We start from the raw sequence: 15,953 nt of genomic DNA on the forward strand, positions 1-15,953 counted from the left end.
GTAGAGGGCTGTTGTAGGCTGCAGCGGGACATTGACAGGATGCAGAGATGGGCTGAGAGGTGGCAGATGGAGTTCAACCTGGATAAATGCGAGGTGATGCATTTTGGAAGGTCGAATTTGAAAGCTGAGTACAGGATTAAGGATAGGATTCTTGGCAGCGTGGAGGAACAGAGGGATCTTGGTGTGCAGATACATAGATCCCTTAAAATGGCCACCCAAGTGGGGGGGGGGGGGGGGGGGGGGGAGAGCTGGACTGGTTTTGAATACCTTAATCATTATAAAGACTGCAGGGGCATTCTTAAAGAGAAATCAGGAAGGCAAAGAGGGGATGAGGCAGCAGTGATAGGTAAAGTTAAGAATTATTCACAGAGATTCTACAAATACATTAAGAGCAAGAGGGTAACTAAAGAGACCGTGAGCCTCTTGAAGATCAACGATGTTGTCATTGTGTTGAACCCCAGGAGTGGGAGAGATAGCAAGTGAATATTTCACATCAGTTTTTACTGTGGAGCAAGGAATACAGCCCGGAGAACACAGAAGAAAGATAGACTAATGTTTTAGAAACAGTTCACATGATAGAAGAGGACGTTCGGGAGGTCTCAGAGACTATAAAGGAAGACAAATCTCCAGGACGTGTTCTTGTGTATCCCAGGTGTTGTGGGAAGGAAGGGAGGAAATTACGAGACCCCCTTGCAGAAACATTTGTCTCATCTGTAACTACTGGCGAGGTACTTGATGACTGGAGGGTGGCTAATGTTGTACCTTTGTTTAAGGAAGGTTGTAAGATGAAACTATGGAATTATAAACCTGGAGGACCTGACTTCGGTTGTGGGTAAGTTGTCGGAGGTGGTAATAAAAAAAGATACGACATATGGACATTTAGAGGGGCAAAAAATGTTTAGGGATGGTCAGCATGGTTTTGAGAGAGGAAAATCCTGTCTCACAAACGTGATTGAGTTTTTTTGAGGAAGTTATCAAAAAGATTGATGGCAGAGCAGTAGACATGTTTATTTGGATTTTAGTAAAGCCTCTGACAAGATTCTGTTAATTAGTAAAGTTACGTCATGTGGGATATCGGGTGAGATTGCAAACTGGATATGTAATTGGTTTAATGGCAAGAGACAGAATAACGGTGGAGGGTTGCTTATCGGACTGGAGGTCTGTGACCAGAGGTGTTCAATAGGGTTCTGGGTCCTCTTTTGTCACAGATATAAACGTTTTGGATGAGAATATAGTAAGCATGGTTAGTAAGTCTGCAGACAACACCAAAAGTGGTGGCACAGTACACAGTGAAGAAGGTTTTCTGAGATTACAAAGGGATCTTGATCAAATGGGTGAAGAGGCTGGACTCCATCTGCCATATTTCAATCTGGATAAATGCAAGCTATTGCATTTTCATACATCAAAGGGTAGGGCATATATTAGTAATAGTAGCGCCTTGGGTAGCGTTGTAGAATAGGAGGACCCCAGGGTGTAGGCTCATAATTCTTTGAATATTGCATCACATACCGACTGCGTGGTTGAAAAGGCTTTTGGCACGCTTGCCTTCGTTGCTCAGTCCTGAGTGTGGGAGTTGGGAAGTCATGTTGAGGCTGTACAGGACATTGGTGAGGCCTCTTCTGGAATACTATGTCCAGTCCTGGTCACCTCATTCTACAAAGGATACGATCAAGCTGGAGGATTCAGAAGAGATTTAGCAGGATGTTGCCAGGTATGAAAAGTTTGAGTCGTGAAGAAAGGCTGGTTAGGCTGCGGCTTTTTTCATTGGCGTGTAGGAGGTCGAGGGGTGACCTGATAGAAGTTTATAAAATAACGAGGTATAGATAGAGTTAATTTTCTCTTCTCTGAAGAGGAGTTCCAACCCAAAATGTCAAATTTCCTACTCCTGATGCTGCCCGGACTGCTGTGTTCCTCCAGCTCCAGTGTTCTCTCTAGATAGATAGAACGGTAGTTGTCATTGCCCTAGGATGGGGAATTTCAAGGCTAGAGACCACATCTTTAAGGCGATAGGAGAGACAGATTTAAAAGGTAGACTGAGGTAATTTTGTTTTTAAAAACACTGATGATGGCTTGCACATGGCATGAACTTCCTAAGGAAGTAGGAAAAATATGGGTACAATTACAACGCTTAAAAGACATTTGGATAGATACCTGAATAGAAAAGGTTTGGAGGGATATGCGCCAAACACAGGCAGGTGGGATTAGTTTGGGATTACATTCAGCATGGACTGGTTGGACCGAAGGGTCTGTTTCTGTGCTGTACGACTATGATTTTATAACAGGAAGTAGCAGGGAATCAGGAAATGAGAAAACCCTAGACAGGGCTCTGATACCCAGAGAGCAAAAAAAAAATTTCAAAATAATATGAAACAGCAACAGTAGTGCATTCAGAAATAACCCAAATGCTGCACACCAAGATTAATGAGACTCTGGTGGCGACCGCCTCTTACAAAATCAATTAGGCAGAGTTGTCCTTAATGTCTTTGTTTCAAGAATTGCTCAATTCTAACAGCTAGAGGAGTTGGCAGGCATACACTAGCATTCAATAACAGCAACAGCTTTGAAAGAATCCAAAATCAAAAAGTTACCCTCGGAAAGTATCCAGTGAACGAAGTCGGTAGGGCCCCCGATTGCGTCCTGGCACCAGATTACTTTGAGGTGCATTGTCCATTACACGGTTTGTTGATCCCAACTCCTTTTGAAGCAAGCCACAAACATTTTAGATTTTTAAAAGAGAGATGCTCTAATCAAACTGTAGCAAAAGCTTAAAGAGGAAGAGGAAATAAAGATAATAAAATGTGAGGCTGGATGAACACAGCAGGCCAAGCAGCATCTCAGGAGCACAAAAGCTGACGTTTCGGGCCTAGACCCTTCATCAGAGAGGGGGATGGGGGGAGGGAACTGGAATAAATAGGGAGAGAGGGGGAGGCGGACCGAAGATGGAGAGCAAAGAAGATAGGTGGAGAGGGTGTAGGTGGGGAGGTAGGGAGGGGATAGGTCAGTCCAGGGAAGACGGACAGGTCAAGGAGGTGGGATGAGGTTAGTAGGTAGCTGGGGGTGCGGCTGGGGGTGGGAGGAAGGGATGGGTGAGAGGAAGAACCGGTTAGGGAGGCAGAGACAGGTTGGACTGGTTTTGGGATGCAGTGGAAATAAAGAGCTGGTTATCGAACAAAAAAAGTTAAAGACACATACTTTCCTCCCACCAAAAATTAAGGTTAGGCTCTCATATTTCCTTCCCTGGCTGAAATGCTTGTGTCTCTCCAGTCTTTCCCCATTATCCAGAGTCCCAACTCTGGGATAAGCCTTATGGCCCTTCTCTGCACTACATCTGGAGTTTGAGTATTTCCTTTGTATCTTAGCAATCAGAGCACAACTGGTGATGGGGTCTGACCAGCACAGTTTACTGTCAACCTCCTCTTGACTAGTCCTTTACCTGCGGTTCAACATTCTAGTTGCGTGGTTGAGCACTGGTTAGGTAGTCTACTCAGACAATAGATCTCAAATCTGCATTCTCGGCTAGTCTAAGGATCCATGTAGTAAATGTTGCCCATTTTTCTTACTCACATGCATTTGAAACAATTAATTCTGATGTGGTTTGTTACTTACAGAATTAATTAGCCGTTCCATCTCAACCCGATACGAAAGGCTAGACATCAGGTTCCTGACAGAATTAAGCCTGGACCAAAAAACAAGATTTTTGATTAAAAGACCATTCAGCCCACTCAAATCACCTCTACCTCTCCACGTTATCTTGAAGGTTCCTTGGTTTCATTCTACAGCCAATCACAATTGATAATTTTCCAAAATAATCAATTTTCAACGTGTAAGTCTGGATAACATTAAGCTATTTGATCATAGGACGGTCGAACCCATCACCGGGGAGCTCCTGGTCGACTTTCATCCTACACTCGAACATCTGCTTTTAAAATTTTGTCTTGAGATTTGGCAGCATTTATAATCACAGTAATACAGCATGGAAACAGGCCCTTTAGCCCAAACTGGTCCATGCTGACCACAGTATCGACTCTTAGTTCCTACTGCCCACATTTGGTCCATACCCCTCTAAACCCATCCCATCCATGTACCTATCCAATTTTTTTTTTTAAAAATGATATTACTATTGTACCTGCCTCAATCTTTCTCTCTGGCAGCACATTTCATTTACACACCATTGTGTGAAGAAGTTACCCCTCAGGTCCTCCTCAAATCTTTCCCTTCTACATATGCCCTCTAGTTTTCAAACTCCCCATCCCTGGGAAAAAGACTACATGCATTCATCCTATCTATGCCCCTCGACAGAATCAATCATCATTTCCCTACATTCCAATAAATGAAGTCCTATCCTGGCCAACCACTCCCTATAACTCAGGCCTACTAGTCCTGGCAACATCCTTGTAAATCCTCTGCGTGCTTTCTATTTTAACTACGTCTTTGCTATTACTGTGTGACTAAAGCTGTACATAATACTCCAAGTGCAGACTCACCAACAACTTATACAACTGTAACATAACATCCCAATTCCCATACTCGGCGTCTCGACTGATGAAGGTCAGCATGCCAATTGCCTTCTTCAGCACCCTGTCCACCTGTAACGCCACTTGCAACAAACTATGTACTTTACTCCTGGTCCTGCTGTTCCATAAACTCATCAGGACTTTATCATCTACTGTGCAAGTCCTACCTTGGTTTGACTTTCCAAAGTGCAACACATCACACTTATCCTGTATTGAATTACTTTTGCCAATCCTTAGCCCACATCCCAATCTGATCAAGATCCCTCTTTTGATAACGTTCCTCACATTCAACAATACTTCCTAATTTTGTACCAACCACAAACCTACTAATCATGCCTTATACAGTCACATCCAGGTTATTTAAGTAAATTATTGCCCATCTTGCTTCAGGTGAGTGGAGATGAGGTGTCTTCTAGTGCTGCACTCTATGGGATGAAGTGGCAGCCATAGTGCTGTTAGGAAGAGTGTGGCAGGATTCTGAATGAATTAAATTGAAAGAGCAGTGGTACAGTACCAAGTCAGGATAGCCTGTGGTTTGTAAGGAGAATTGCAGGTGTTGTTACAATAAAACAAGGAACAGCAGATGCTGGAGGCCTGAAACAGAAATTGCTGGAGAAACTCAGGTCTTGCAGCATCCGTGGAGAGAAAGCAGAATAATACAGCGAGGCCAAGGCAAATGTTGGCATGGAAACAGTGGCATGTCGAAGTGACAAGAAATTGGAAACTTGGTCACTTTTACAAACAGAATGTAGGTATTCTGCAGAGTGGTCATTCAGCCTGTATTTAATCTCCCCAGGGTAGAGGGGAAGAGGAAACCACATCAAGAACAGCAAATTGTTATTGTAACCTCCTGGCTGTTAAAACACAGATTGCCAACTTGGCTGAACAGCAAGGGGTGAGGGGTACATTAGCCAAATGAAAATCAAATCACAAAACCAATGCACCAGACAGTGTGAACACCAGCCAGGTGCTAATGACATTAGCATAATGTAAAGGCAACAGTTATCTCTGCACAGGCACCCACAACAGCTTATCCACTAAACAAAAGACAGCTCCAAGCAGAAAGGCACCGGGTCCTGCTATACAAAGAAACTGATAATGGCATGCCATCTCAAATGATTAACTCACGTTTCAAACTATCTCCCCGATTGTCCAGGAGTAAAGAACTTTCCAGAAATCTAAAAGGTATGAAAACGGAGTTCACTGCAGATCCCTGATAACAAGGTGTAGAGCTGGATGAACACAGCAGGCCATGCAGCAGAGGAGCAGGAAAGCTGATGTTTCGGGCTTAGACCCTTCAAAAATGGGGGAGGGGCAGGGGGTTCTGAAATAAATAGGGAGAGAGGGGGAGGTGGATCAAAGATGGATAGAGGAGAAGATAGGTGGAGAGGAGACAGACAATTAGAGAGGCAGGAATGGAGCCAGTAAAGGTGAGTGTAGATGGGGAGGTAGGGAGGGGATAGGTCAGTCCAGGGAGGATGGACAGGTTATGGGGACGGGATGAGGTTAGTAAGTAGGAAATGGGGGTGCAGCTTGAGGTGCAGTGGTGGGGGGAAAAAATAGGTGAGAGGAAGAACAGGTTAGGGAGGCAGGGACGAGCTGGGCTGGTTTTGGGATGTGGTAGGGCAGGGAGATTTTGAAGCTTATGATATCACTGCAGATCCCTCTTATCCAAGTTTTGAAACTGCTCTCGGAATCGTCTGAGGCCTTCTGAGGAGACTAGCATGGCAACAGGCAGCAACCAGCTGACCATCCAGAGAGGGGAGGGGGAAAAAGCAGCTTAGCAGACCCAGAGCCAGAGCAACCGCATAAATCTACGTGACACTCAGGAAGTATAATAATCTTAAGGGGCCAAATAGGTTTAGGGACAGCATGTTTAGGATTAAAGATTTTTGCAATGTTGTTCCTAATAAAGTGGGAATGTTTTGCTTTGGTACCGGCTTGTGCTCGTATTGATTTGACTGCTTTGGTACTGTGGGACACCTCGGCAAATTTATTCATAACATTCTGGTCTGAGTTGTTTGCAACTTGTTTAAAGAGGAATGAGATGACACAGTAGACAAGACTGAAGTAGTCAGTGGCTGCTTCGCCTGAAAGGTATGTCCGGGGCCTCAGATGGTGAGGAGGAATGAGGTAAACATGCAGATATTACACTGTCCGCGGTTACATGGAAAAATGCTGTGGAAGTGTGAGGGGATGTTGGGAATAGTGAAAGAATGTACTGGGGTGTCGCGAAGGTAACAGTTCCTGCAGATTGCTGACAAGAGAGGGGAAGAGCATGTGTCTGATTGTGGCATCGTGTGGGAGGTGATGGAATTGGCAACTTACAGGTGGCTTGAAGGTGCTGTTGCTCCTGCTGCTTTGTCCTTCTAAACAAGACAGGTTGTAGGTTTGGAAGGAACTGTCAAAAGGGTGACCAGACCCAAAACATTAACTGTTTTTGTTGTTCTTCACAGATGCTGAGCTTTTCCAGCAACTTCTGTTTTTGTTCCTGATTTACAGCACCTGCATTTCTTTTGGAGATCTCCGGAACATTGACCTTGTCGAATTCAGTAATGGTAATGTCATTGAATGGCATGGGGAGGCGTTTAGATTCTAACTTGTTGGTGATGGTCAATATGCACCACACAAGTACCAGGAAGTGACAGAATCTAACCATCTCGCTAAACATTCAAATGCACTATTACTGAAATTATAAAATGCAAAAAAACAAGCTGCTCAGCTTATTTATTGGCAGCATTGAGCCTTCATTTCTGTAATTAGAACATGGCTGGTCTATAAAGTTTCCTTTGTCCCATCTCCCTTAATTTTTAATAAGCTTAAGGTTAATTTAAATTTTGAAATTAGCAATTTATCTAACATCAACTGCAGCTACAGAAAAATTTCTAAACTTTTACCACTCTTGCTTATCTCTACCAACTTTAACTTCTGATTTGTCACTTTTTATATCCTCTTCATTTTCATTAAGAGCAAGTAATTTCTCCCAAACTACCTTGTCAGTTCCGCTCAAACTTATTCTTTAGCCTTCTAGGTGCCAGGGCATACAACCACAGCTGTTTCTCCTCTCCGTGTAACTTAAAATTTGCAATCCTAGCATCATTCTAACAAACCAAGATTATACTTCAAAAAAGGTGTGGTGCCCAGAACAGCTCAGTTCTTCAGATGTGGTCTAACTGGGGTTTTGTACAGATGAAACAATTTCTAACACCCTCGTATTCTGTTTCTAGATAGATACAGCAGCATGCCGCTAACTTTTTTGATTATTCTCTGCACATGTTCATCTTAATGTTGTGCCAAGTCTCCTTCAATCTTTACTGTTTCTAGCTCTGCACCACTTAAGAACTGTTCTAACCTCATTTGATCCAAAGTTGATGGTCTGATGAATCTACAGTGAAATTTGTTTCCAGCAGTTTTTTGCCACTTGTTTGGCCTTTAAAATGTTCTTTTATTCATTTGTTTCATATCTGTATCATCAATCTTTACAGCACACAACTAACAGTCTTATTCTCAAGCTTCATTGACCCACCTTTCCTTCAAAATTTACCAAACAAACAGTCTTAAAAATATGCAACCACCATTTCAATCACTAAATCCAGCAGCATACTTCACTGCATTCTGTGCACAAAACAAACTGGGGAAACTGATTTCAACTTAAACAAATGAGGGCATCCACTTTAGAACTAAGGGAGATACAAGAGGGTTCATTTTAACTGGGCAAAAAAATAGTTGTGACATTGCACAATGTCAACGTCATAACTTCTACATGTACCTATATGCCCTTGTTCTAGTCCATTCGCTCACTGTGTACACACTACTGCCTCATTTCTTTAGAATTTTAAATATAGCTACAAGTTACCCTCAAATATCCTGCTCTGTTCTCAAATGTCAACCATGAGGTGCTTGGACATTGAGAAAGGGCTGAAACTCTGAATAGTGTCCAGACTGGGAAGAGAACTCTGGAGATTTACTGTAACAAGCTGGATGAGAGGATTTCGTTATGATGGAAATTCTAGGAAAATTGGGACCTTTTTTAAAAACCATGCCAGTGTCCTCCAGCAGAGGAACCTAAAATTATGCAATTTTGATGAGGTAGAATCATTACTCGGCAGGTAACGAGGGCATAAGTGATCAATAATTATGCCAAGATGGTCAGGAAATAGGTCATCGGGACCAATGCTGGAAGTAAAATCATTGAACTTTTGAACATTTACTGGAGACAATGAATTTCAAAGAGTTTATGAAACAAGCAAAGTGATGTAGCAGGTTCCTTCTCTGCTTTTGGTCTGATGCTTATGCAACACTTCCCTCTCTAGGGACACCAAGATCAACCGCTGATGCTTGTCAATATTCTGCAGGAATTCTGTACGGTCTTCCACCATTCCCATCATCCCCTCACACTCCCATAGCACCTTCCCACATAACTGCAGAACATATAAAACCTGCACGTTTACCTAATCCCTCCTCACCATATGAAGCCCCAAACATCTTTCAGGCAAAGCAACGATTTACTCCATTCAACCTAGTCCTCTGTATTTGCTGTTCATGATGTAGGTCTCCTCTACGATGGGGAGACAAAAGACAGGCTGTGACTCCTCTGCAAAGCTTGTACACTGACTGTAAAAGTGACCAAGTTTCCAATTACTTGTCACTTACCTCCTATCCCTCTATGGCCTGTCCATCAAAAATGGAGGACGGATGGTGGACTGACCAGCAGCCTAACCCTATCCACATTCACGTGGTTTTACCAAGAAGTGGTTTAAAACTGTAATTTAATTGATACTGAATAACATGTGTTATGGCACTTACCCCATTATTAACTGTGCTAAACACAGCAAAACGGCTAATGCACCATAGGCAAGGAACGCATATAAAATAGCTGCAGAGAAATATGAAAATATTTTCAAAATTTTGAGATAGTAAAGCATTATGCAGCATTTCAAAACTAAAATGGGAGGAAATAATCCAGAAACCTAACAAAATTAACAAGAATTTGCAAATCCAAACCACAGTCAGTGCTTCGATCCAATATTACTTAGCTTATCAGTTTGACATATACGTCATAGACACAGTACAGATAAGGCTTGTAATGATAAATTTATTCCACCTCATGTGAAATGGAAACATTTTGCTGTATCACTCATGGACAGTGATAAAATGGTTACTAATGTTTTTCAACTTCTTAGAACATTATCCTTTTGACTCTGAACAGGTCAAATTGCAGCAGCTCTTCACAAGTATACATACGAAGCTTGTTGCTAACGGGTTCTTGGTCAATGATGATTTTACAGTTGACTGGTCCACTTGCATTACTCAGGTTTGCCTTGGTCACCCATAAAGAATAATGTCCAAATTCACCAAAGGTTTCATGCACCCTGCAAGAAACACAAAAATAGAAAGTTTACAGCAAGGAGAACTGAAGACAGAAACTTTTTAGGCACTCCATCAAAACAATTAAATCATTAGCTTAAATGTTTGGATTTGATTGGTGCACATTATTCTTGGGATATAGCTTTAGGTGCCGTACACTCATTGGTTTAGAAATTCCAAACAGCAGACTAGAGGCTTTTTCCATGAGACACAAAACAAGTCAGGTTTCAGATATAAAACAGAATACTGCAAATATTTAGCATGTGGAGACACAAACAAAGAACGTTTCATGACCATTCTACTCAATGACTTAACATAAGACATCCTTCTCATCACAGGAATCAACCTGGTAAACTTTAATGAATCTCAAAGAAAAATATATTCGTAATTAGGTATGATGACATAAAACTGTACAGAGTACTGCAAATGGTTTCACCAAACCCCTGTATGATTGCAACAAGATTACAGTGACTCTGCCTAATTAGTGGTTTTTCAAGTTCTTTGTTACCACATCCTTAAATAGATTAGAGTGTTTTTCTTTATGACTAATCCTTGGCTAAGTGATCAATGGCTCTCCATTTTCAATTTCCAATGTTCAAAAATAGAGTTACATTTACTACCTTCCAAACTATAGGAGGCACCTCTAGGATTTAGGACATTCTGTATGATAAAAGTCAATGCAACTCATAATTCTGAAATCATCTCTGAAAACCCCAAAGATATAGGTAATCAGATCCAGGGGATTTGTTGGTTATTAGTCTCATGAGATGTCTTCAGGGCTTTTTACTTAAAAACTAATATTAATTACTTCCAGTTTCTCACTCTCCAAGCCTGCTTTCCCACTAATTTTTAGTAATTTGTCACCTCTACTGTCACAATAAACAAATATTTAACACTCACCTTTTTCTTGTTTTCTATAATGTCACCATCTCCACCTTGAGGGTGCTCACATTTACCTCAGAAATACCCTCCCTTTAAAACACTTTTGCAAAATCTCTCATAGTTTACTTTTCTCTTCCCCCTCAAACTGAGTCATTCCTTGCTGATATTAATATCCACCTCACACTCAAACCTGCTACTCATTTGGCAACATTCATTGTATTAGATTAAAAGAAGAGATTTACAATGTTTAACTTCTCTAGCTAGCCAGGCTATCCCATGTTTCCATTTGCTTTTAATTCTTGAGCATTTTTAAGAATCAACTTTCACTTGCTCAATCTAATTCAAACTGCTTCACCAAACTTCTACAACTGACTGTTTAAATTTATAATCCCAGTTTCAGGTTTTATCACACTTATTATGGCACTCCATATTATGGTCCTATACAAGATTACCATTTACCTACTTTTAACAAGTGTATATAGCATCGTTCTTGATTGCAAGACTTCCTAAAGTGCTTTAAGCCAAAGTACTTCTAATCTGAATTAGTGGTATGTAGAACATAGCAGACAATTGACACAAAACACCCACAAACAGCAACTTCTTTTTGTAGTGTTAACCACGGGATTGATTTAACTTAATAATGACCTAATGCCTAGTTGTTTCCTCAGTTGGATTTCTCTGAATATATTTTATAAACTTACCCTCCGAGTTACTTTTGCAACTTGATTTGGCCAGTGAACATTAAAATCGTAAACTTCAAAATGAAAACGTTATTACAATTATTATTGTGGTATATGCCCCTCTAGCTTTCCCTGTCCATCACGATGGTCACTATTTACAAGTTTATAACCTACTCTTGCAAGGACTTCTGGACCTTTCCCACTTTAACTCTATCCAGATTGATTCTGCATTCTAAAACTCAGGGTTGAGCGTTCTCTCTTACTACCTTTGCCACATCATGTTCAACTGAGCCACATCAATTCCTAGTTTGCCCTTCTCTAATGTCCAGTATCCTTGAAAGTTTAGTTCTGAACCTTAGTCATCCTATGCAACATCTCACTAACGCACAGCTCCTGAGATGCTGCTGGGCCTGCTGAGTTCATCCAGCCTCACATTTTATTATCTTTATTCAAACCCTTGTGTTCATTATTTCACTTATGTTACAAAAACAATAAGCATTCAAATATAGTACTTTATATTACATTTTTATAATTTTTCCTGTATGTGGCCTTAGCTGCTATGCCTTAATACAATCAGGCAGATCTAAGCCCCGACAAGTCAATGCAGCACAGTGATTCATCCATATTATTAGTCACTGTTTGAAGACGGTGGACTTAATCCAGTTTAAATGCAGTTTCTTTCAGTGGAACAGTTTCTCAAATTCTAGTGCTAGTACCTCATGAACTGAAATCCCAACCTCCACTCTGTCAGTTAGATATTTCAAATGTTTAATTTACACTTGAGCTTAAACTCCCTCAGCAAATCATCACACCTAACTCTACCTAGGGCACTGGTTCTACATGGACGACTAGATCCTTCACCTCAAACTACAAGATACCTTTAAAGCTGGGCTTTACGACTCTTGAGAATAGAAAACAGTATCTATCCCTTCTTGAATGTTTTACCTCCAAAACATTCTTTTCCACAGCCAGAGTTGATTCTTGTACCAGCATCATGGTTTACTTCCCCATCCTCTGTGCAATCTCTATTCTCATCTCCAATGATAACAAGCAACACAGAGGTTGATTCCTCCACCACCGTACCTGTGGCTCCTTTATCTACGAAGTTACATCTTCTCTTGTCCCTGATTAATAACCAGATCAAAGGATTGTGACTGCTGCCTGAATCAAAAATGTCCAGCTGACTCTCCGTATTAACCAGGTCGCACAGCAGATGCTCACACTCTTCCAGTAAATGTACGAAGTAGCACAAAATTTCTCCAAATGCACATACCTTTCATTGCAGTAGCAACAATGAGGAAATATATCCACTAACCTGCACATTTCCTTATCGACACTACTGTTCACCTGTAATGTTACCGGATACTTTGTGTCAATGGCAAATGTTGAATTCTTAGGGTGCCCTGGATGTTTTTCTGCAGGTACATTTCCAAGTTCCTGGTACAGACACTGAGAAAATCAGGTACACAGAAAAGAAAGAGAGAGAGAGAGAGACAGTTAAATAAACAAAATCAGCTTTACATTTAGCCTTGCTATTTAGCTTTAGTGTTTTCGAACTAGCGTGCAGACCTTAAAATAAATGGTTAAAAACCATTTATCCTGACTGGAAATTCAGTGACTGGTGCACCAGAAATCAATCTAACCAGCGCAAAGACAAATTACAAACAATTTCTGCCTGCAGCAATCTGTGCTTGAGTTTGTCGTGTGAACTATTAATGTGTAGTTTAATTCACCCAAATCAGGCACCACCCAGAAAACTGGTTTCACCCCCAGGTGGAAAATGAAAGATTGGAACCATTCAACTAGTCTGGGAACACATCTCACGTTGAACACACATGGAATAAAATACATGCAAAACTCATTTTTATTACAATTATTTACAAAGCCAAAACAGGTCATTTAGTGACCAGGTCCATGCCAATGTTTAATGATCCATATGAGCATCCCATCCTTCATCTATTCCAATCAATACTCCCTTCTATTCCTTTCTCAATCTGTTTGTTCAATGTCAAAAAACACGATTCACTACAAAAATAATTTGTTCATAGCAATGAAGGTGTTTAATGGTTCAGTTTAATGAAGTAACTTCCAACAATTTAAAAATCAGGTTGCTCTCATTGACCATGCTTCATTAAAATGCCTATTTTAAAATGCCTGCTCTTGATAAAAATTGAACCAGGTTAGCACTCCAAAATACATCAAGGTATACTTTCATGGAAGGAGAAAAATTGTTATATACTAATTGAAATGCTATTACTTCTTTGTGAATAATTTTAGTCTGAATTTGAAGCACAACCTAACCAGAACAACTTTCAATGAATTTGTGCCCAATATCCAGAGAAAGAATATGCACCATTTAAAGATATGCACACATAAATATCTTTATTGCATCTATATTATGTAAAGAGCAGCTGTCTTAACAGAATTGATTACAGGCAGTTAGGATTTGTTTTCCCATTAAGAGTGCCATCTCTCAATGCTGCATCAATAATGGATAGAAAATATTGTTCAGGTTTTGCAATTGATACTACTTTTCTACTTCTGCCCTAGTTCCAATTGCACCATTGTGAGCATGGAAGACACACTGGTACCTACACTGGTGACAAAACACAACTTTGTTGATCTGCACTACTTCAAACCCACCTGATAGCAGTGATCTGATAGCCAGGAAACTACCAGGCCTTCATGAAGCTCATTATAAACTTTTAAAATTGCCTGATCCATCTCAAGTTTTGGTGGTCTTCTTTCCGGCAATTCTGTTGTGAAACAAAAAGAAAACAAGCACAAATGCTTAAAATCTTTATCCATTAATGAGATGAGGGCATCACTGTCTAGGCAGCATTTACTGTCCATCCTTAATTGCCCAGGCCGCAGTTAAGAGTCAATCAGGAACAAAAACAAAGTTGCTGGAAAAGCTCAGCAGGTCTGGCAGTATCTGTGGAGGAGAAAGCAGAGTCAATCACATTGCTGTGGGCCTGGAGTCACACATAGATCAGACCAGGTAAGAATGGCAGTTTCTTTCCCTAAAAGAACATTAGTGAACTAGGTGGGTTTTTCTGACAGTTGCCAATGGACTCACGGTCATTAGATACTTAATTCCAGGAATTTATTGAATTCAAATTCCACCACCTGCCACAGCAGGATTTGAACCTGGGTCCCCAGAACGTTACCTGGGTCTCTGGATTAACAGTCCAACAATACTACTACTAGGCCATTGCCTCCCCAATAAGCAATAAATCTCAACTTCTGTCAGCCCTCTTTTCTTCTGGTACAGTTTTGATTGGTACATTCTAATTAATTGTAAGGGTCTCAGGATACTGAGAACAGTTCAGATTTTAAGAAAACGTACAGAATGGACAACACAAATTCATCATATTTCAACAATTTAACAGCAGCCAGATCAGAAGCTGCAGATCAGATTCCTTTACCACAGTCTCAGCTCACTTGCCCATCTTCTCTGCAATCTTTACTCTTCCAGCAAGTTAGCAATATTTGCATCATCTAGCTTCAATTTAGCTTAATCAATCGCTAAGTGGTTACCATGAGACATGTTAGCCACATACATTCATTTTGGTACAAAGCACCCCAGTTACTAGTGGTAGATACACAGTAAATCTACACAGAAAACAAGCCACTCAAAAAAAATCTACTTTTTCATCTGTTTTTACAAAGCATAAGTAAAAGATTCAGTGCAATAGATTGCAACCATATGCCCAAAACTCTCAAATTATTTAACGTGTTAAATCAGAAATATAATTAAATAGGTTCCTAATCAGACTCGTGGGGTTAATATACTGGGCAGTTAATGTACTGGATGGCATTGCTTTTCAAAGTGCCCTCATGATAATACTCAAAGACTTGCATCCAAAGCAAGATAAACCCACATGCAAAGTTCTCACATCACTTCACACCAGGTGAAACAGAAGCTGCTTCACATTGACGCCAACAGTGATTCAAATCCTAAAAAGTTGCCAGTACAAGCTTTTCCTTTCTTTCGAATTACGAGCAACTAGCTATTATCAGATTTCACTCGAGGTGAGTGAAAGAAATATTTACATAAGCAATTTGGATTATGAATCAGATTCTATTAACAAACCCCCATGACTCTGGCTTCAGAACTTTGGATTGACAGGTTGACTTTGATATATATTGTGCTGTAAGTCACGTGATATTATGAACCATTATCCTTCCATGTATATTTTTTAAAATCCAGTCAGAGGCATGGGAGATGAGCAATCAAAATATTTAAGTCTAAGTAAGACATTTTTGTGACAAGAGTTAAAAGGTTATGAAGAACAGAAAAGGAAGTAGCGTCAAACCCCAATCAGATCAGAATTCTTACGAAAGAGTAAAGCAGACTTCACAAGCAAAAACCTTTTGCACCCAATGAAGCATCTTCTGATGTACAGTTACTGCTGTACTTTGAAAGTGAGACAGCAAATTAATGTACAGAAAGCTCCCACAAACAGCAAAGCACTGATCAGATAATCTGTTTTAAATGATTTTAATT

The 15,953-nt window shown here is 40.5% G+C and overlaps 1 protein-coding gene across 1 annotated transcript in view; it reads right to left on the bottom strand.

Annotated features, from left to right (window-relative positions):
* Positions 1-15,953, bottom strand: part of hgsnat (heparan-alpha-glucosaminide N-acetyltransferase) — a 38,296-nt gene that overhangs the window by 19,796 nt on the left and 2,547 nt on the right. Inside the window, exons 2-7 of the mRNA XM_048529608.2 lie at positions 14,087-14,199; positions 12,759-12,892; positions 9,759-9,886; positions 9,321-9,390; positions 3,607-3,676; positions 2,589-2,695 (exon numbers count right to left, since the gene is read on the bottom strand). Of these exons, the coding sequence (XP_048385565.2) occupies positions 2,589-2,695; positions 3,607-3,676; positions 9,321-9,390; positions 9,759-9,886; positions 12,759-12,892; positions 14,087-14,199 (622 nt within the window). The remainder of the gene's footprint in view (positions 1-2,588; positions 2,696-3,606; positions 3,677-9,320; positions 9,391-9,758; positions 9,887-12,758; positions 12,893-14,086; positions 14,200-15,953) is intronic.

Source organism: Stegostoma tigrinum, chromosome 1, assembly GCF_030684315.1.
Source record: "Stegostoma tigrinum isolate sSteTig4 chromosome 1, sSteTig4.hap1, whole genome shotgun sequence".
Classification (NCBI taxonomy): domain Eukaryota; kingdom Metazoa; phylum Chordata; class Chondrichthyes; order Orectolobiformes; family Stegostomatidae; genus Stegostoma; species Stegostoma tigrinum.